Genomic DNA, 22,896 nt, shown 5'->3' with positions numbered 1-22,896 from the left:
GGAGGATGGACTAGAGCGGGAAGAGACTTGTGGCAGAGAAACCAACCAAAAGGCTATTGCAGTATTCTAGGAACAGGGTGTTAAGGGCTTGCAACAGGGTGATGACAGTGTCACCAGAGAAGAGGGGTACATAAAGAAATGTTACAAAGTTGATAAGAAAGTGAGAAATTGAGGATGACCCCTAGTTTAAGAGGGTGATGAGTATATTTTCTATTTCTTAAAATTACCCTATGAAACTGTTTGATAAATGGCTGAATTAACTCACTATGCTTTTCAGAGGCGTAATGATTTATTTTTGTTTTTCAAAAATAGCTGTAACTACTCGTATTAAATGCCTTGATAACTTATTGAATCAAAGGGAAGAGAAATTGAGAATGAGATATCGTGATACGCATGATGCTGTTATGTGGCTAAGAAAAAATAAAAACAGATTTAAGAAAACAGTTTTTGAACCCATTGTGCTCATGGTAAGAGAATCTGCTCATTTTAAGAATGTCTTATTTTGTCACTGTTGTAATTGATATTTTTGTCATTAAGAATTTTTAGAAAAGTAACACCTCATTTATTCTATAATACTTCTGGCCAGTTGTAAAAGATTTTAATCTTGAATTAAACTTAAATGCACAGCCTCTCATACCTTGGTAATCTTGGACACCTTCACTCTCCCATATGATACAATGCAATAATTGATACACCTAACAATGATCCTGAGTTGTTAAGATTAAATTTTGTTTATACTGTGTTTCATAAGAGAAGTATATAGTATGTTTACCTACTTTAAATGTAACTTAAATGAAAATTTAGGAATTAGAGTGTATGTTTTATTGATATATCAAATTCACTTACGTGGAATAACCCATTCTATGGCAGTCTGGATAATAAAACATAAAATAGTTTAGCAAATGATGATCTGGATAACAACAAGATATTTACAGAAGAATTTACTAGACTGTTCTTTTAAATGAGAAGTTCTTTTTTTTTAAGTCAAATTTTCTGTTCAGTTCAGGTCTTTTCATCACAAATGCCTGAAAGTCCTCTTTTTCATTGAAATCCCATTTTTTCCTCTGAAAGATTATACACAGTTTTGCTGGGTACGTGATTCTTGTCTGTAGTCCCAGTTCCTTTGCCCTCTGGTCCTTTAATGTAGATATTCATATCCCATGCACTCTGGTCCTTTAATGTAGATGCTGCTAGATCTTGTTTTATCCGTATTGGAGCTCCACAGTATTTGAATTCTGGCTGCTTGTAATATTTTGTCCTTGACCTGGGAGCTCTGGAATTTGGCTATAATATTCCTGGAGGTTTCCCTTTTGGGATCTCTTTCAGGAGGTGATCGGTGGATCCTTTCAATTTCTATTTTACCTTCTGCTTCTAGAATATAAGGGCAATTTTCCCTAACAGTTTCTTGAAAGACGATGTCTAGGCTCTTATTTTGGTCCTGGTTTTCAGGTAGTCCAATGATTTTCAAATTATCTCTCCTGGATTTATTTTCCAGGTCAGCTGTTTTTCCAAGGAAATATTTCACATTGCCCTCTATTTTTTCATTCAATTAGATTTGCTTTACTGTGTCTTAATTTCTCATAAGCTCACTAGCTTCCATTTGTTCAATCCTAATTCTTAGGCAATTATTTTCTTCAGACAGCTTTTTTTATCTCCTTTTCCATTTGACTTTTCAAGCTGTTGACTTTTTTCTCATGACTTTCTTGCATCACTCTCATTTCTCTTTCTATTCTTTCCTCGCTCTCTCTAAATCTTCCTTCTATCTCTCCCACTTTCTCTTCAAAGTCCCTTTTGAGAGCTTCCATGGCCTGAGACCAGTTCATATTTTTCTTGGAAGCTTTGGATATAGGGGCCCTGAGGTTGTTAGCTTCTTCTGAGGGTGCACCTTGATCTTCTTTGTCAGTGAAGAAACTTTCTGTAGTTCTAAACTGTCTTTGCTTGCCCATCTTGCCCTCTTTTACTTAACTTTTAACTCCCCATTGGGGACCAGAGGGTCCCAGGTGTTTTGGTTTGAGGGAAGGCAGGTTTTTCTCTTGCCTGGCCTGTTCTCTGATCCAAAGCTAACCTCAAGCCTACTTACTAAACAACCAACCAGCAAAGCTTTCTGTGGTGTGGTTCTTAGCTTAAATGAGCCTGCGCCCCTCCCCCACCTGGGCCTCCCAATACTCAGGATTTCTTCCTGGTTCCCCGCTGGGGTGGGACAGCCGAATTCCTCCCTAGGTCCCACTGACACCCCTGTACTTTCCCCCCTGGCCAGCTGTTCTGCCCTCTCACCCAGCTGCAAGCTCAGTTCCAGAAGATGCTGATGCTGCAGCTGATTTGGAGGCTCGGGGGTTAAGTTCCTCTAGTGCGGCATGCCTGGGGTCTCTGTTGGCACGATCACAGGATTAGACTTTACTGGTAGCTTAGCACGGCTCCCTTTAATCTGTCTATGACTGGAAAATAATCTCAGCCCATATTTTTGTGGGTTTTTCTGCTCCAGGGGTTCTTTTATCGTTGTTTGGGGGGTAATTGTATCAGGAGCTCTGTGCGTTTAATGTCTTTCCTCCGCCATCTTGGCCTAAATGAGAAGTTCTTAACCTGGTGTTCATGAACTTTTTGGGGGGGCAGGGCAGTGAGGGTTAAGTGACTTGCCCAGGGTCACACAGCTAGTGTCAAGTGTCTGGGGCTGGATTTGAACTCAAGTCCTCCTGAATCCAAGGCCAGTGCTTTATCCACTGTGTCACCTAGCTGCCCCGTTCATGAACTTTTAAAAAATATATTATGATCATTATATTTCATTATAATTGTTTCCTTTGTAATAATCTGTATTGTTAAGGCTAAAATTCTAGCTAGTCTGTCTAAAATATCTAATGAGTGGTTGCCAATAAATTATAAGCTTTAGCAAGAGTTAGACTTTTAAGCATTTATTAAGGAGAATAAGAATTTGGTAAAGAGAGAGAGAGAAAGGCCTACTTTCATCTATCTATTAAAGGGAGAGCGCATTTCTAGCTCCGCTCTCCACCAGAGTTCACAGGAAAGAGAGTGAGTCAGAGCGCCAGGCTCCCCCATCTTCCTCCCACAAGCGAATGTCACTTCCTGACACCAAAGAAAAGACGCATGGTCTTGCCCTCAAAGACCTTCACCTCATGGCAGAGCTTTTCTACAGTAAGTCTCCAGCAGGTGGCGTCATTCCAATCATTAGAGTATTTTATTTTGTATATTTAAAAACATTATTCTGAAAAGGGATCTATAGACTTTACCAGATTGCCTAAGGGGATCTATGACACAAAAAAGGGTAAGAATCCTGGTTTAGATAGACCACTATTTTTCTTTCAACATTAGATATGTGAAACATAATTGTATTTTCTATTGAAGACATTTTTATTTACAAATATTCAAAGAAAAGCAGTTTTTTATTTTTGCATACATTTAATTTATATTGATGATTGTGTGCATAAATATTTTCACATGATGTGTTCTCTCTACCATACCTACCTACCTACATACATACATACTTCTAATATGTTAAACAATTCAGGGTACGTATGCATTAAGGTTAACTATTACTGGAAAGAAAATGTTATTTGGAAGACTTTGAGAAGTTTTACAAGAAGTACTCTAAATATTAAATAAGTCTTGGAAAGTGATTCTCATTAAGTCTCCATAGCGACATAGAATCAGGCAGAACTACTAACTGTAAAAAAGGTTCTTAACTTTACTGGAGTTTGACATCCTATTTTCATCTTTTTTTCTTTTTCTTTTTTTTTTTTTTAATTTAATTTAATTTTATTTATTTATTTATTTTCAGGGCAATGGGGGTTAAGTGACTTGCCCAGGGTCACACAGCTAGTAAGTGTCAAGTGTCTGAGGCCGGATTTGAACTCAGGTACTCCTGAATCCAGGGCCGGTGTTTTATCCACTGCGCCACCTAGCTGCCCCTTCATCTTTTTTTCTAACACTTTTCTAATCAACTTAGTGTGACACATTTACCATTTAAATAAAATTAAAATTCATTTTGAGGAGAATTTCATAATATAGCTTACTTTTTTTTTTTAATCCACTAGATTGATTATAAACTCCTTGCTCTCTTTATAGAACTTGGCCAAACAGCAGGCAGATATTCAGTAAATATTGAATAAATATTAGGGTATTAAATGTCAAATTAAAAAATTGTTCTTCTGAAAATATCCTTCATACCAAAGTCATAATATAAATTCTAAGTTCTAAAGAGATTTTGTTTCATTCTTTTGTATTTAGTTACCCATTTCAGTTCACGTATCTTCTTGTATATTGTAAAGGCAAATGTCAAGTTTGGGTCTTCTGGGAAATTTTTCAGTAGTCAAATAGATTTATTTAAATTTTTTAATTTAAAAAATATATATACATGCATATATATATTTTTTAATTGATCAAGAACATATACTGGGGGCAGCTAGGTGGCACAGTGGATAAAGCACTGGCCCTAGATTTAGGAGGACCCGAGTTCATATTTGGCCACAGACACTTGACGCTTACTAGCTGTGTGACCCTGGGCAAGTCACTTAACCCTCATTGCCCCACAAAAAAAATTAAAATAAAATAAACAAATTAAATTGCAACTGCCAGCTTAAATAAGAATTATTTTTTAAATGTTGAGCTTTAAAACATCAATATTTCTTCTAGGACCATTGACCTTCTTTGATATTTCATTTATAGAGACACTATTTTTAAATGGTTTCTGTAGTCATAAATATGCTGTTTCTTTTCTTGATTTAGATCCATGTGAAAGACTATAAAAATGCCAAATATATTGAAAATCATATTCCATCAGATGATTTGAGATCTTTTGTATTTGAAAGTCAAGAAGACATGGAACAGTTTCTCAAAGAGGCAAGTATTTAGTGATATAGTACTTGGAACAATCTGAGTGGATGTTTTCCATTTCAGAGCTCAATGAATTCCTAATAACTAGAATTTTATTTTTCTTACCAAGGTAGCATGATGTAATTAACTTTGTTAACAGGTAACAAGTTATATATTTTCTTGGTTTTTGTCTTCTCCCTGTGTTTATCATTAATTTAATTCTTTAAGGATCTGTGATTTTATTTTTATGAGTATTGCCCCAATTTATGCAGATTAAAATAAATTTCAATTTGTAACATTATTATAGAATATTATTTTTAGAAATTTCAATTGATCAGAAAATATTTATTAATTACCTACTATGCCAGGGATACAAAGAAAGATGATAGGTCTAATTAGGGAGACAACATGCAAACAACTATGTATAGATGAGCTTCTACTCCCCTGCCTCTTTTTTCTTCTCCTTACCCTGTCCCTGATTACATTTATTTACACTTTTTTTTCCTTTTCTTTTAATCTACCGCCTTCTCATTCAGTCCTCTCTTGGAATTGTTTTGCTCATCAATCCTGCCCTCCTCTTTCACTGTTACAGTTAATGTATTTCTACACCAAATTGTGTGTGTGTGTGTGTGTGTGTGTGCATGCACATGCGCACACGTGCACATATACATACAGTGGGGCAGCCAGGTGGTGTACAGTAGATGGAGTGCTGGTCCTGGAATCAGGAGGCCTCAGATACTTACTAACTGTATGACCCTAGGCAAGTTATTTATCTCTGTTTGCCTTTGTTTCTTTATCTGTAAAATGAGCTGGAGAAGGAGATGGCAAATCACTTCAGTATCTTTGCCAAGACAACACCAAATGGGTTCACAAAGAGTCAGACACAACTAATCAACTAAAAAATGTGTGTGTGTGTGTGTGTGTGTGTGTTCAGTTCCTCCTTTGCCCAATTCAGATGAGAGTGAGATTCATGTAATGCCATTTTTCTCCTACCCTTTCATATCTGATAAATTATTCATTTTGTGTATGCCTGTTTTGTGAGGTACAGTCAATCCTCAGTGTTGCATTTAACTTTCACAATTTAGTAACCTGATTTACACTTTCACATACATCCACAGCTGTGCAAAGTAGAAAAAAAAAATATGAGAGGTGCAATGCACACAAATCTGTGGAGCAATTGGTAACCTACTAGGTGCTTCACTGGTTTTGTTAACCTACTATGGTAGAGCACCCCATGCATTCATTGCCTATTTTCATTGTTTGCCTTTAAAACTTTTTGGATTGTAATTATGCCTCTAATGGAAGTGCAAGTCCTTTGGGCTCTAAGCCCAAGCATGAAAATTTAATATACAGCTTAGTGAGAAAGTAAAGGTATTAGATAAACTTTGTACTGAAATGTCTGTAGCCACTGTCAAGCATGAGTTTGGTGTTAATGAATCAACAATTCATTATATCTGCAAAAAGGAGGAAAGTGTGATAGATTTCATGTTATTTCATGATTACTTTGTTAAGAAAAGTGTATATTATTAGAATTAATGATTTGTTATAAAAATTGTATATAGAAAATTGTGTTTTCAGTAATCACTAGCAAAAGATTAGTTTTTGGTGGTCACAGGAACCTAACCCTTTATTTCCCATAAGTTCAGTGCATCAACATTCACATTTTTTTTTTTTACTTTTGTGGCTTTTTCTAGGAACATTACCCTCCAAAAAGTTGAGGGTTGACTGTAGTAAGTTCCTTCCCCTTCTTTTAATATTCCCTCTATTCTCCTTTTCTTTTTTTAAGACCACTAAAACAGAACAAAACAACCCCTAGGTCTTTGTCTTATTTAACTCCCTTGAAAATATAAAGGTTCTGAAGGGATATTTATTTCTTCTCTCCCATTAAAATATAAGCATTTCTTCATTGTATAGCTCCTTCCATTGCTCAGATATATCCACTTTTCTAGTTTCTGCTTGACTTTTGTGTCTGCATTTGAAAGTTTTATTTGGATCTGCTATTTATCAGGAATCCTTTCAAGGTTTTCTATTAGGGGTCCATTTTTTCCCCATATAATATTAAATTTGGTTTTTGCAAGTAAGTTTTTCTTGGTTGTAAGCCTTGTATCTTTTGCCTTTTAGACTATTATTTACCAAGATTACCTTTCCTAATTTTTTTTGCTCAAATCTAATGCTGGTATTTTACAGTCTTTTCATGCAGTCCCAGAGCCTGAACAATTTCTCTTAGGGTTTTTTTTTCCCACTAATATTGCTTCTGGTGTATTTTTAGAGCTTTAGTGGTATGTCTGTAGAGGATATGGACTCTTCAACATCCCAACATTGCTCTCTTAGTTGGAAGCCTTCTTTGTATTTTATAAAGCATTGCTCCTGGTTCTGCTTTCTGGAGCCAAATAAAAAAAGTTTAATTCTACTCCCTGGTGACAGCCTTTTATATGTTTGAAGACAGCTGTTATATCCTCCCAATTCATTTTTTTCTCCTGGCTTAGTATGCCTGGATCCTTCAACCAGTCCTCAACTATTATGAGCTCCAAACTTTGCACCTTCCTCATTCTCTGACCTGGATCCTTTCCAGCTTACTATTTTTCTTCCTAAGATGTGATGACCAGAACTGATCACATTACTCCAGATGAATCCTGCCCAGAGCAGAGCAATGAACCTCCTTATTCAATGAAGTGTTGCCTCCTGAAGCTATGATTGCATCTGCTTTCTTGTTCCTTTACAACATTCCTGACAGCCCGAGGAGGGTGGGGTAGGGGGTAGAAGTGGGGTATCTGCACCTGTTGCTTCTGGTTCCCATGTCTCAATCCTTTGCAGTTTGACTTAAGACCTTATCATTCAGCTGAAACTTAAAATTGTTTTCTCTAGAGTTACCAATAATCTCTTAATTAGTAAATCTTTCTTGACTTCTCTATAGGAATTGATACTGTTAATCATTCTCTCCTGGATACCATCACTTCTCTGAGTTTTCATAGCACTGCTTTCTCTTGATTCACTTCCTCCCTTTCTGACCCTTTCTCCATTTTCTTCTATTGCACATCCCCTGACTGTGCATACATTTGGCTCTATCTTGAGCCCTCTTCTGTTTTTTTGTACTCTTATTTGATGACCTCATTAGCTTCCATGAAATTAATTATTATTTCTTTGAAGATGAATAAACTAATGAAAAAGCATATAAATGCTGCTAAGTCTGGGAATACAAATAGAAAGGGAAGACCGTCACTGCTCTCATATTCTAATAAGAAGACAGTACTTAACAGAGAGTTCAGCTGCAGGGCAAGTGGAAATGCCCAGTGGGCATTAGGGTACACTGGCAAAGTGGATGATTGTGTCATTTCCATTGATAGAGCCATATCTATTTCTGAGGTTGAACCATTTGACAGTGCTGAAGACTTTGTTCTCAAGATATTTCTTCTCTGGGTAAATGAGTAGTGAACTTTATTTTTTAAGTAGCTGTGACTGCTTAGGAGGAGGGAGCTATTTGCACTAATTGAAGAGGCAATTGATCTGCCCATTTTGCCTTTGAAACATCTCTTATATGCCCTCTTGACATTACTACTACTCTGGTACATGCCCTTATCACACCTAAGCTATTGCAATAGCCTGCTGGTGGGTTTGCTTGCCCCAAATCTTTACTCCAAATTGTCCATTCAGCTGCCAACATAATTTTATTGAAACACCAAGTCTAACCATGTCATACACATACACACCCACTCAATAAATTCCATTGGCTCTATATAGCCTCCAGGATGAAATATAAAATTCTCTATTTTGTACTTCAAACTCTTCATAAGCTAGCACCCCCACCCCCCAACTACCTTTCTTATACCATTGGTGTCAAACTGAAATAGAAACAGATCCCTACAATGCATATATTGACTTAAAGAACCACAAATTAAAATTATCTGTGTTGTATTTTTATTTATACCTGGTTCTCTAATTTAGTGCATTTATAGGTTCTTTGTATGTGTTTACTTGTCTCTCCCTTTGGATTGTGAGCTCTTTGAAGGCAGGGACTGTCTTTTGCCTCTTTTTGTATCTCCATCATTTAGCACAGTGCTTGGCACATGGTAGAAGCTTAATAAATATTTATTGACTGATTGATATATATCTCCTAGAATGCTAAAATATGCTTCTGTTCTTCAGTGGAGCTATGATATCATTGATAAGAATACTTATTTCAACAATTCATATAGCAACTCATCAGTCAGTTCCATCTGTGGGATTCTTGTGCTTGTCTGCCATGGAACGTTACATATAATAAGGATATACTAGGAGCTGCTCCTAAAGATAGAAGAGTAAAGCACAAATGCCCACTTTCCTTATTATTATTTGATATAATTCTAAAAATGCTATCGGTAGCAGTAAAACAAGAGAAAGAAATTAAAGGTATAAAAATAATCAAAAAGGTGATAGTTACTGATGACAAGATATTTTATTTAGAAAGTTCAAAGCAATCAGCAAATATATTATTGATAAAATTAATAATTTCAGCAAAGTCAGCCTATAAAATAAACCCACAAAAATCAATAGCATTTTTCTATTATAATAATAATAATAATACTCAAGAAACAATAATAGAGGGGCAGCTAGGTGGAGCAGTGGATAGAGCACCGGCCCTGGAATCAGGAGTACCTGAGTTCAAATCCGGCCTCAGACACTTAACACTTACTAGCTGTGTGACCCTGGGCAAGTCACTTAACCCCAATTGCCTCACTTAAAAAAAAAAAAGAAACAATAATACAAGGGGGAATCTCATTCAAAGTATATGTATAAAATATTTGGGGGTCAGTCTACCAACTTACACAAAATACTTGTATAGATTCAATTACAGATTGCTTCTTAAATGTAGAACAATTTAGATAGCTGGAGGAACATTTAGTTCTTATGGGTAGGTCAGGCCAATATAATAAACATAAAAATATAACCAGTTAATTTGTTTATAATGCTATAGCAATTAAATTACCAAAAAGAAAGTTTATAGAACTCAATAAAATTCCTTTGGAGGAACAAAAGATTCAGAATAGTAAAGGAAAAAAGGTAAGAAGGGTGAACATAATTTTCAAACCTCAAAGTATATTATAAAGTAACAATTATCAAAATAATTTGTTACAGTTTTAGAAAAAGAAAAGTAGATCAGTGGAATAGAGTAGAAAAGAGAGAATCAGGGATTGTGGAATTCAATAATCCACTGTGTTTGATCAACCTGAAAACATAAAGTACTTAGGAAAAGATTCTCTGTTTCATAAGAATTGCTGGGAAGACTAGAAAGCAGTCTCACAGAAATTAGGCTTAGACCAATACCTTACACTTTATTCCATGGTAAATTAAAATGAATGTATGACTTTAGTGTTAAAGATCACAGCATAAAAAATTAGACAAGAGTGACAGAGCCAAGATGGCAGAGAAAATGTAGCACCTTGCCTGAGTTCTTCCCCAAACCCCTCCAAGTACCTGTAAGTAATACCATAAAATAATTCTTGGAGTGGCAGAACCCACAGAAGGACAGGGTGAAATAATTTTCCAGCAAAAGACAACTTAGGTTTCAGGAAAAGTCTCTCACAATTGGATGAGAGTGGAGCACAGTCCAGCACAGGCTACACCAGCACAGCCCGGGTCATGGCAAACCAGAAACAGGCCTTAGAAGCCACTGATTCAGGAGCAGCGGTGGTTATTTCTAGAGCTCTCAACCCACAGGGGGTCAAACAACTGATCAGAAGGAGATTACAGGGGTCTCTTTACTGGCACTGAGGTAGGACTCTGTTGCTTTGCCCATACTTGTATCTAGGTCGCAGTCTTGAGTGGCAGTCCCAGGACAAAGAACAGTAGCACACCAGAGTTTGCAGCCACAGGGGAGCAGGACCCTCCTCACAGTTCCAGGGCAGAAAAGAGCAGAGGCCAGCAGAGTAGTAAACAAACCTCTCCTTAGATCATACCACCTTGGAAGAACTGAAAACTTACAAGTAAAAAAACCTTAAAAAACAGAACAGAACTTAGAAGTATCTCTAAAAATAGCTGCACAAAACTCCTGAAGCTTGGGACAGTGTGCCCTCTACCCTGGAAGCAGAGCCCTACTTTAACAAGAGTCTAGAAATAGGCCAGGGAAATGATCAGACAACAGAAAAAAAAAATCTGACCATACTGTGGTGGCAGAAGATAACAAAATCAAAGTTCCTACATCCAAAGGCTTTCCCCCATCCCCTGCATTCCCCCCCCCCTCCGCCTTCCCCAAATTGGTCTCAGGTCATAGAAGGGCTCAAAAAGGAAATTTTTTAAAAAGAAAATGAAGTAAAAGAATTAGAGGGAAATTGGGAAGAGAAATTGGTGGTGCAAGAAAATAATGAAAAAAGAGTCAACAGTTTGGTAAAGAAGACACAAAAAAGTACTAAAGAAACTAACACCATAAAAAAACAGATTAGGCCAAATGGTAGAGGTACAAAAAGCCAATGAGGGCCTTGTGGCCAAATGGGAAAGGAGGTATAAACACTCACTGAAGAAAATAATTCCTTAAAATTAGAATTGAGCGAATGAAAGCTAATGACTCCATGACAAATTAAGAAACAATAAAACCAAAAGAATGAGAAAACAGAAAACAGTGTGACATTGCTCATTGGAAAAAACAACTGATCTGGAAAATAGAGCCAGGAAAGATAATTTAAAAATTATTGGACCACCTGAAAGCCATGATAAAAAAAAAAGAGCCGAGACAGCATCTTTCAAGAAACTATCAAGGAAAACTGCCCTGACATCCTAGAACCAGAGGGTAAAATAGAAATTGAAAGAATCTACCAATCACTTCCTGAAAGTGATCCCAAAATGAAAACTCCCGGGAATATTATATCCAAATTCCAGAGCTCCTAGCTCAAGAAGAGAATATTTCAATCAGCCAGAAAGAAACAATTAAAGTATCATGGAGCCACAGTCAGGATAACACAAGATTTAATAGCTTCTACATTAAAGGATCAGAGAGCTTGGAATATGATATTCTGGAGGGCAAAGGACCTAGGATTACAACGAAGAATTACCTACCCAGCAAAACCAAATATAATCGGAAAAATAGGCACTCAATGAAAAAGAGGAGTTTCAAGCCTTCTTGATGAAAAGACCTGAGCTGAATAGAAAATTTGACTTTCAAATACAAAACTCAAGAGAAGCATAAAAAGGTAAACAGAAAAGGAAATCCTAGGGGATTTAATAAGGTTAAACTGTTTGCATTCCCACATGGGAGGATGATACTTATAACTCATAAGAACTTTTTCATTATTAGGACAGTTGGAAGTTGGGGAGGGAACAGGTATGTGTTGAATATGAAGGGATTATATCTAAAAATAAAATGAAAGGGTGAGAGGAGTGTACTGGGAGAGAGGGAAAAGGATAGGTGGAACAGGGTAAATTGTCTCACATAAAAGAGGCAAGAAAAAGCTTTTACACACAGAAGGAAAAGATGGGGAAGGTGAAAGGGATTTAGTGAAATTTATTCTCATCAAAATTGGCTGAAAGAGGGAATAACACACACACTGTTGGGTATAGAATTCTATCTTACCCTGTAGGAGTGTAGGAGGGGAAGGAGATAAGAGAAGGGGTTGTGGCTGATAGAGAGGGCAGCAGCTTGGGGGGAGGGGGTGGTCAGAAGGAACACTTGAAAAGGGACAGGGTAAAAGGAGAGAGAATAAAATGGAGGGTAGTAGGATGGAGGGAAATATAGTTAGCAATAGTAATTATGAAAATATGAAGCAAATTTCTCTCATAAAGGTCTCATTTCTCATATAGAGAACTGAGTCAGATTTATAAAAATAAGAACCATTTCCCCAATTGATAAATGATCAAAAGATATGAACAGTTTTCAGATGAAGTAATCAAAGCTATCTATAGCCATATGAAAAAACTCGCTGTTGATTGGAGAGATGCAAATCAAAACAATTTCAGCGGGGGGGGGGGGCTATCTCATACCTGTTAGATTGGCTAATAGGACAGAAAAGGAAAATGACATATTGGAGGGAATGTGGGGAAAATGAAATATTAATGCACTGTTGGTGGACTTGTAAACTGATTCAACCATTCTGGAGAGCAATTTGGAATTATGGCCAGAGGGCTATAAAACCATGTATACTCTTTGACCAAACAATACCCGTACTAGTTCTGTATCCAAAAAGAGATTTTAAAAAAAAAAAAGGACCTATACGTACAAAAATATGGGAGTTCTTTTCAATGACAAAGAATTGGAAGTTAAGGGGATGCCCATCAGTTGGGGAATAGCTGAGCAAGTTGTGGTATATAAATGTAATGGAGTACTATAAGAATGCTATGAGAAAGGATGAGTAGGCAGATTTCAGAAAAACCTGGAAAGACATGAACATGAGCAGAAGCAGGAGAACATTGTAAATAGTAACAGCAATATTGTGTAACAATCAACTATGATAGACTTAACTCTTCTCAGCAATGCAATGATCAAAGACAATTCCAAGACTCATGATGGAAAATGTTATCCATATCCAGGAAAAGAACAATGAAGTCTGAATGCAGATCCAAGCATACTTTTTTGGGTGGTGATTTTTTGTTTTTTTCTTTCTCATGATTTTCCCCTTCTGTTCTGATTCTTCTTTCACAACATGATATAATGTGGAAATATGTTTAACATACTTGTACTGTATAAACTAAAGCAGCTTTCTGCATTAGGGAGCAGGGAGAGAAGGAAGGAAGAGAAAAATATTTGGAATTCAAAAACTTACAAAAATGAATGTTGAAAACTATCTTTACATGAAATTGGAAAAATTATCAAAATAAAAGTAAAATTAAAATGTTATAGAAAATGGCTTTCACCTTAATGGTGAAAGTCATTTATTATTTTAAAAAATTTGTGAATCTTTCAGCTGTTTGTTGTCCTAATATCATCATTCCTAAATATTCTAGGAGAGACTTTGCCTAATTGGGTCTCTTACCGTGAACTTGTTTTATCCTTGACTGCTTTTCTCAGTTTTATGAGATGAGACTGCTCATCACATTCCCTAATTCTCCCTAAAATTTTACAGGTAAATTTATATTCCAGACCTTAATTTATAAACTGTTTTTGTTATAAAGTTTATTAATTTGTCATTTTAATGCTGGTTTTGAAATTGCCTTTTAAGAATGTTTTTGTTTTCCTATAATTTAGATGCGTGACAAGCTCAACTTAAAAGTAAATGCTGTTTGTATTCCCAGTATCACATATGCAGACAGAGTACCCACAAGGTCTCTGAATGATCTAAAGTAAGTATTTGAAATAATTTCTAATTTTCAACCATATTTGCCTTTTAAATGTTTTTAAATATTATTTACAATAAAAACCATTTGTAAAAATATATTTCACAATATACACTAGTCAACCTAAAAAACTAAGACCATTTTGTTGGTGATCTTTGTATTCCTTAGGAAATATGGACTTTTTTCTTATCTGCGAGAGTTATTTGATGCACCTCAATTTGTGATGAGTTACCTTTGCTTGCAGCATCATGTTCATGATGTCCCTGTAGGAACAGAAAAGACCAGAGCAATAATTGAACAGGTGAGGAGCTCATAACTAACACTGTAGTTATATTGTGGCACTTTATAAATTAAAATCCTTGTAGGAAATGGCAGAAGTACTGGAAATAGCATTCAGAACAATAAGTTAAGGTGACAGCCTTGTGGCTTTGTCTTTAAGCACCCATAAATTAACTTGGCATTTTTCACTTTTAGTATCTCAAAAACAAGGACTAATGGCTAAAATTGAGAAGAAGTAAAGGGGTGGGGGGCAGTTAGGTGGCTCAGTGGAGTAAAGCACCAGCCCTGGATTTAGGAGGACCTGAACTAGCTGAGTGGCCCTGGGCAAGTCACTTAACCCTCATTTCTTATTCCCCCACTCCTCCAAAAAAAAGTAAAGGGGTGATTTGACTTACCTGGATTAAACAATAATTATTACCTTTAGGTTAACAAATTGAATGTAAACCTAGAACACTTCTGCTTTTATTGTTTCTAAGTTTATATTTATGAAAAACATGTATTACTGAATTGTCGATTGTCTTCTAAGGAATATGTAAATTTGAAATGATGGATGGTATAAAATCATACAGTCAGTACCATCCTTTTACATGTGATTTATCCACCACCATTATGAAAACATATCCCTAGTTGGAACAGCTATTCGAACCGCCTTCTTCCCTCCCTGCCACCAACACCCTGACTCTTAAACAAACATCCATATGCACACACATATACTTCCACATACCTCAAAACACCAGATACACACACACACACCCCCTTGTCTTACTGATCATAGCAGTATAATAAATAAATACTTCTATCTTACCCATAAAATTACAAGAGAGTAACCACTAAATTGTTACCTCCCATACCCCTTGACCCCTTGTGTCATGAACCATTTTGACAGTTTGGTGAAGCTATGGACCCTTTTTCAGATTAATGTTTTTAAATGCATAAATTTTATAGGATTACAAAAGAAACCATTTATCTATTAGCAAAATATTTTTGAAATCAAAATAATTTTTTCACCATCCAAGTTCCTGATCTCTTGAAATCTATCCATGGATTCTAAATTAAGAACTTCTCCCCCAGAAGAATTACTGCAAAGTTCTTTCTTACTTTAGTGGGCCTTCTCCTTAGGAGTCCTTTTCCCAACACATTACTTTATGAAGCCTACCACTCACTCCTCTTTTGTTAGTAAGGCCTTTCAATGGACGAAAAGGTAAGAAAGAAGTCTTTTACCTAATTTTGAGATTCCTTTCATATTGATCTTTGAGTTTTATGAGGTAGATAGTTCAGGCTTTATTATTCTCATATTTCAAATGAGGAAACTGAGGCTCAGGAAAGTTAAGTGATTTGTCCATGGTCACATTACTTGGAAACATTAGAGTTAGGATTTAAATGTGTATTTACCTGACTCTGTACTCCATCTGTTATGCCATGCTAGCTCCTGACCTTTTATAAAAATTGTATAAAACCTGGAGTACTATTTCCAGATAACAGACCTAAGTGAATTCTCCTCTTTCCTAATCATGGTGTGGGAATAAACTATCTTGAAGATTAGCTAGTAGAGAGAATACCAGCCATGATTGGAAAGTCTTTGAGTCTGGGCCCATCAATAAGCTTGGTAACTGTGGTGTAAGGAACAGCCTTGTTCATTTAAACACCAAAAGTTTGGCCATTGGATGATTGGTTTTGATTTTGATTTCCAGGCACTGAAATTCATGAAGCCTCTCTAGTAAAACATAGAAGGGTTAGTATGTTTGTTAGTGGAGGTAATATACCAATGAAATCATGGATCTTTTGAATTATTAAAGCTTTTTTTTTTTTAAGAAAAAGTAATGCTTTTACTTTGAGGAAGGAATGTGTTTTGTTTTGTTTTCTTTTAAGCAAGAGGCAGCAAACATTGTAGTGGAAAGAACTGTAAGTTAGAAGATAAGGAGTCTCAATTCTTTTGGTCATCTCAGCCATTAACTAGGCAGCTTAGCCCTGTTTTCTTTATATGTAACATGAGGGTATATGGAGTGATCACTAAAGTCCCTTCCAGTTCTAAAATGTTATGAATTTAAGTTAGAAAGTTTAGAAAAATATGGATAGAGGTTCCCAGTAGCATTTGTGCCTAATTTATTAGAATTAAATTAGCTAACATTTATTTGTTGCCTACTATATTTCAGACACAGTACTGAGCACTTTGCAAAAATTATCTCTTAATCTTTACAACTCTGGGAAGTAGGCACTATTATTATCCTCATTTTACAGATGAGGAAACTGAGGTAAACAGGTTCAGTTACTTGCCCAAGGTCACAGTTATATGTGAGGCTGGATTTGAACTAAAGTGTTCCTAATTCTAAGCCCAGTGCTTTTTCCACTCTGCTGCTTTGCAGCCTCAACTCCTGAGATTTCTTTTCAGTTTTTTTTTTCTTAGACCTCATACCTTTAGGGAATCATGAGATGGAATTTTAAGGGTCCATAGTGGTTTTAGAAAAGGAGAATTCTCAGCAATGAGTCATTATAGATATCAGAGACTTCAAACACCATAAAACACTTCATTTATGTCTGATACCCTACTCAGCTGTAAAGTTGCAGGACTAAGCCACAATGAAAGACATGGGAAGCCAAAGGCACTTCAAGAGACCAAGAAGCTCTTTGAATGCCCTATTATTCCTACTAATTCACATCAATAGAAAAAAAATTACAAAATATTATATCTAAGACACCATAAAACAACATTTATTTCTAGTTTTATACTTTAAGGATATTTGAAATTTTTTCAATGAATGATTTGGATAAACCTAAAATTCCTAAGGTCTAGGACCACCTACACAGGGCCAAATGTTTTATGTTTGACTTTTTTTTAATGGGGGAAATTAGGATATGATTTGCTTAAGGTGACACAGTAAGACTTTGAAAGCACTGAAAGTATAAAAAAAAAATGTGTATATGTAACACTCTATACTTTGAAATAAAGAAAATTTCAAGGAATTTTTTGTTTGCCTAGTGTATTAGAATTAAGTTGGTGATAAAGCAGTTTCTAGGTCTTTTGGTCTGAGTTCATTCAATATTTAGTACTTTTAAAAAATTAGCAACAATTTATCATTTTTTCAGAGGTATAGTTGTTTAATTTTAACCCTTCAGAACTCAAATGTATTCTCTTATGCTTTGATCTTTTAAAAGAGAGAGAGAGAGAAATGGTCAAAGGATATGAACAGGCAGTTTTCTGATGAAGAAACCAAAGCTATCTATTCCCATATGAAAAAATGCTCTAAATCTCTAACGATTAGAGAGATGCAAATTAAAACAACTCTGAGGTACCACCTGACACCTATCAGATTGGCTAAAATGACAAAAAAGGAAGATAATAAATCTTGGAGAGGCTGTGGGAAAATTGGAACACTAATGCATTGTTGGTGGAGCTGTGAGCTGATCCAACCATTCTGGAGAGCAATTTGGAATTATGCCCAAAGGGCTGCAAAGCTGTGCATACCCTTTGACCCAGCAATCCCACTTTTAGGTCTTTTGCCCAAAGAAATCATGGAAGGGGGAAAGGGACCCACATGTACAAAAATATTTATAGCTGCTCTTTACGTGGTAGCAAGGAATTGGAAGTTGAGGGGGTGCCCATCAATTGGGGAATGGCTGGACAAGTTGGTATATGAATACAATGGAATACTATTGTGCTGTAAGAAATGATGAGCAGGAAGAGTTCAGAGAAACCTGGAGGGTCTTACATGAGCTGATGATGAGTGAGATGAGCAGAACCAGAAGAACATTGTACACAGTATCATCAACATTGAGTGTTGACCTACTGTGATGGACTATATTCTTCTCACCAATGCAATGGTACAGAAGAGTTCCAGGGAACTCATGATAGAAGAGGATCTCCAAATCCAAGAAAAAAAAAGAAAGAAAGAACTGTGGAGTATAGATGCTGATTGAACCATATTATTTCTTTTGTTTTGGGTGCTGTTTTTTTTTTTCTATTTTGAGGTTTTGCATCACTGCTCTGATTCTTTCTCTTGTAACAGGATTAATGCAGAAATAGGATTAATGTTATTATGTGTATATATATATATGTGTGTATATATATATATATATATATAGATATAACCTATATCAGATTACCTGCTGTCTAGGGGAGGGGGGGAGGGAGGGAGAAAAATCTGAAATTGTAAAGCATGTATAAACAAAAGTTGAGAACTATCTTTACATGTAACAGAAAAAATAAAAAACCTCATAAATTTCCAAAAAAAAAAAGAGAGAGAGAGAGAAAGGAATGCGCATGTCCAGATAAGTGATCATATTTTTCATTTTAGGTTATACATGAAACCAAACTGAGACAGATTTATACAGCTGAAGAAAAGTATGTTATAAAAACTTCCATTTATTCAAATGACATTATTTCCAGTAACACACACCTGAAAACAGCCCAGTTTCTCACATTTACTGTGAATGTACAGGAAAGAAGACAGTTGGAAGAGCAGGACAAGGTAGGTAATCTGCCCCCAAAGGAGACGTCACTGCTCTTTCCTCTTCTATCTCCCCCTAAACCCCCCCCCCAAAAAAAACCTCACTTATATAAAACTTAAGACTGTAAAAATTTAGTATTGATTACTCTAGGACTTCTACTCACTGCTGCACAAATAGCTTCATGGAGTTCCATGATACAGAATGGGATGTAGTCAGGAGAAGGAAGTGAGGGCTTGATAGATGCCAAAAAGTTCTGGTGTTTCTAATACGTAACTGACAATCAGTTGTCCTAATAGAAAAAGGAGAGGAAAAAAATTAAGGAGCAAGGGAGGACAAGTAACCTTCTCCCCAGCCTTAAAAGGCCAGTTAGGGTTTAGAAGTTGCTATTGTCTCCAAAGTGGATAACAATTGAGAGCTTTTATCCTTGACTTAGAGTCCTAAGAAGCTGGCATGACAGGAATAGAGAAGTTTACACTTGTCAAAAGGACAGAAGTGTCTGACAAGTGTATGGTCATTTATGAAATACTTTATACATACACACACACACACACACACAGGTTGTTTACCAATGTAGCAGAAGATGGTATGGTGGGACTGTGTTGTAGGATTATGGGAAGTGTGGGGGAAATGAGGGACAAGGGAAGGATCAACAACAACTCATTTCACCACAGTTCAGAAGCCTTCACAAAGAGGGGAGATTTCTTAGCCGAAAGACAACCTGATGTAAAATTTTTTAAATTTAATTTGAATGGGATATTTCTGTCTCAGAGGTATACAAACTTGGTGCAGGCCAGGAAATATGAATTTGAGAGTAATAATCAATAAAGGTTCTCATCTATACAAACATGAGACAGGTCTTTCCCAAATGTGTAATTTTATGTGATTCTTTTTATATACATTTTGTCCTTTAAGTTGTTATTTTATGAGTTAAAGGCTATATTTGGGGGGTAGCCTTTAAGCCAGTTGAAATGGGAATTGTTTAAATGTATATTTACAATTTGGATCTATTTCTTCCATAGGAAATAAATAAAAAATTTCAAACACTAGATATAGAGTTAATAGCATTTCGTGAAAAAATCAAACATCTTGAACACAGAGACAATGAATTCAGAAATAAAAAGAAGGACCTTCAAGACATGAAAACCAAAAGGAATCAGCTGGAACAGAAAATTGGTTCCAAATTAGATAGGTATTATATTTTCAGCCTAAACTATTATTGTTACTTTCAATTTTTTTCTTCTCTTTTTAATAACAATACTAATGACTTGAATCTGTATCGTGCTTTAAAGTTAACAAAGTACAACAGTTATATGTGGCAGATAATACAAAATATTATCCCCCTTTTACATATGAGAAAGCAGTCTCAGAAATTGTGATGTGCCAGTGATTCCTCAGCTAATAAGTGGTGGAGGCAGTATTTGAACCCAGGTTTCCTGCCTCTAAGTCTTGCACTTTTTTTAGTATTTCACACTATAATAAGTGACAGGTTTTTTCCCGAGTACAATTTTTATTCTACATATGCGTTCCTAAGGAATTATAAGTTCCATCATGTTAAATTGATTTGAACTCAGTATATGAAAGATTCCTATTTTTATTCTTTTGTTACATGGTGGACATGTTGCCCTCCTGCCTGCAGCTAATATCAGCCCTTCTTAGCTTCCAAGACTTTCCATAATCTAACTCCACCCTACTAACTTTTGCAATATGTTCCCATCAGGTGAATGTTCTCCCAACCTCCTCCATCTCTCAAGTTTTTCTCAACTCTACACCTTTGCTCTTGAATTTCCATCTGCCTAGAATCCTTTCGTCTTTTTCTGTCAGTCTAACTCCCTCCCATCGATCAATCCAATTCAAGTTGGTTCATTCATTTTAAAAGAAACCATTTGTTATGTTTGTGTTTAGAGCTCTGAGCTAGTTTTACCTCCTCCTTTGGTGGAACCATGCCATGCATTGTGTTTCTTTTGTATTTGCCTCAGAAAACCTTGATAATAGTGGAAGCATAATACATCTTCAGTAAACCTTTAGAATCATGGAGTGTGAGACCTAGTAGGACTTTAAAGTCATTTAGTCTAGCTCTCTCTTTTTATAAAAGAGAAACTTAGGCCCCTTTCCGGTTCTGATTGCAAGGCAAGATGGCCATTGAGTGACAGAGCCAGGACTTGAATGTTAAGATGGAACTCTTCTCCCAGTATTTCAGGACACCATATCAAGGTATCATTTTATTTCTTGTGCAGTTTAAATCTGTTGAAAAATCGTACTTACAATCTTGAAGAGGAGGAACAGAAGACAAATGCCAAAATCAAAGAAATTAATTCCGAAAAAGCAAAACTGGTTTCTGAATTACTGAAGCTAATTAAGGTAAGGTTTTGAAACCTGGAGTAATTATGTCAAGGAAAGATATTAAAACCTTTTTAAAAGCTTGATTTTGCCATTCTGAAATAAGGAATTTTACTTTTTACTTTAAAATTTTTCATACTCAAAGCACATTTTGTTAGTGAACATAAATCCCTGCCCTTGACTTCTGCCATCGTAAGTCAAGTTACACAAAAGTGTGCCCCATTGAAACTTGCAACTGAACCAACCTTATTGAGACTCACATTTGCTCTGCAAGAATCTTGTAAATAGAGTTGATAGAAATGATTTAATAGAGTACAGTTGAGTAAATTGATTTTTTAAAATTGTATTTTGGTATTTGGTTTGTTGTTCAGTCTTGAATAAAAGTTCTTCTAAAATCTAAAATACAAAATGTGAGAGAGCTTATAAAATCTAAACACGCTTTTATGGGTTTTGTTACCAGACTTGCACAAAGTTGAATGTACAAAAAGTAGATTTAGTTCTTGAGCTAGCCACTGAAGGCTATAAGAAGAACAAGTTGGAAACAGAATATAAAGCTGCAACATTGAACCTGCGGCAACTGGAGGTAAGGTTTTACTATTTACTGATTTTGAATAAGAAATTTTGTTAATTATAAAAACCCTGTTTTTCTATGCAATTTCATCTTTGGATCACAGGTTTTTTAGTTCTGGAAGAGACCTAAGGAGTCATTTTATCCAACCCCTTCATCTTACATCTGAGAGTATCCAAAGATATTCAGTGACCTTGCCTGAGGTTACATAGGTGGTAATTAATTATCCAAGCTGGGGTTTGAATCCCTGTCCTTTGAATCCATATATGCCATAAATTTTACTATCTTCATGAAACTTATTGATGGAAAAAACTATATTATATTCAAAACTTTGGTTTGATTTGGTTTTTGAAATTGTCTTTTTTTTTTTTAAGAAAAATTAGGTTGCCTAATTTATTATTTAGTACTATTGTCTGTTTTTTTCCCCCTGGACATTAGAGTCTTTATAATCAGTAAATAATAGCTCTTGGCTTTGCTATTTTTACCTCCTATAATATTTTAAAATGGACTCAAGGTAGGATAGGATGTTACTGTCTATTTTAATACCCATATCTGAACATTTCCATTAAGTCAAGGAAGCCTTTAGTATATTGAAACATTAGTCTAATCTTTTAAAAAAACATATCTTAATATATTTTTATATTGCTTAAAATAGTATTTTAAATGATGGCACAAGAATTGAGGACAAATGTGTGATACTCAAGTTAAAATCCAACAAAATTCTGATGTCATCATAGGGATATCTTCAGAGAATAAAAGGTTCAAAATCAGGATACAATATACTTTTGTTAACATTTCCCTATTATGTTATAAACTGTTTAATTCAAAATCTCAGACCAACAATATACTAGTTCAATACAGGCAGTGCCAAGGAGATAGAGGGAGTGCTGTCCTTGGAGTCAGGAAAATATGGATGCCTTGCCAGGGGCCCACATGCAAATCACTTCCTCACTGCCAGACTCTTGTTTCCTTCTCTATAAAATGGAGATAATAATACCTATACTATTGAGCTTGTGAAGTGATCTGTGTAAAGCACTTTGCAAACCATAAAAGACTGTATAAGTACCTATAATTATAAGACTATGGAACAGACAGTTCCAAAGTCTAGATTCTCTTCTTGACATTGCTATTGATTCTGGAACAAAAGGAATATGTTCATTTCTTGATGTTTTGTTGCCTTCTTGTTAGTATCTTTGTAAAGATTA

At 35.7% G+C, this 22,896-nt stretch overlaps 1 protein-coding gene across 1 annotated transcript in view; it reads left to right on the top strand.

The window, feature by feature from the left end:
- Positions 1–22,896, top strand: part of SMC5 (structural maintenance of chromosomes 5) — an 80,763-nt gene that overhangs the window by 36,147 nt on the left and 21,720 nt on the right. Inside the window, exons 10-17 of the mRNA XM_043976607.1 lie at positions 313–467; positions 4,738–4,851; positions 13,973–14,067; positions 14,230–14,362; positions 18,633–18,806; positions 19,806–19,975; positions 21,021–21,144; positions 21,584–21,706. Coding sequence (XP_043832542.1) covers positions 313–467; positions 4,738–4,851; positions 13,973–14,067; positions 14,230–14,362; positions 18,633–18,806; positions 19,806–19,975; positions 21,021–21,144; positions 21,584–21,706 — 1,088 coding nt within the window. The remainder of the gene's footprint in view (positions 1–312; positions 468–4,737; positions 4,852–13,972; positions 14,068–14,229; positions 14,363–18,632; positions 18,807–19,805; positions 19,976–21,020; positions 21,145–21,583; positions 21,707–22,896) is intronic.

This window comes from Dromiciops gliroides, chromosome 1, assembly GCF_019393635.1.
Source record: "Dromiciops gliroides isolate mDroGli1 chromosome 1, mDroGli1.pri, whole genome shotgun sequence".
NCBI classification, from domain to species: Eukaryota; Metazoa; Chordata; class Mammalia; order Microbiotheria; family Microbiotheriidae; genus Dromiciops; species Dromiciops gliroides.
The sequence above is the reverse complement of the archived record's forward strand: the minus strand, read 5'-3'. Positions and strand labels throughout refer to the sequence as shown.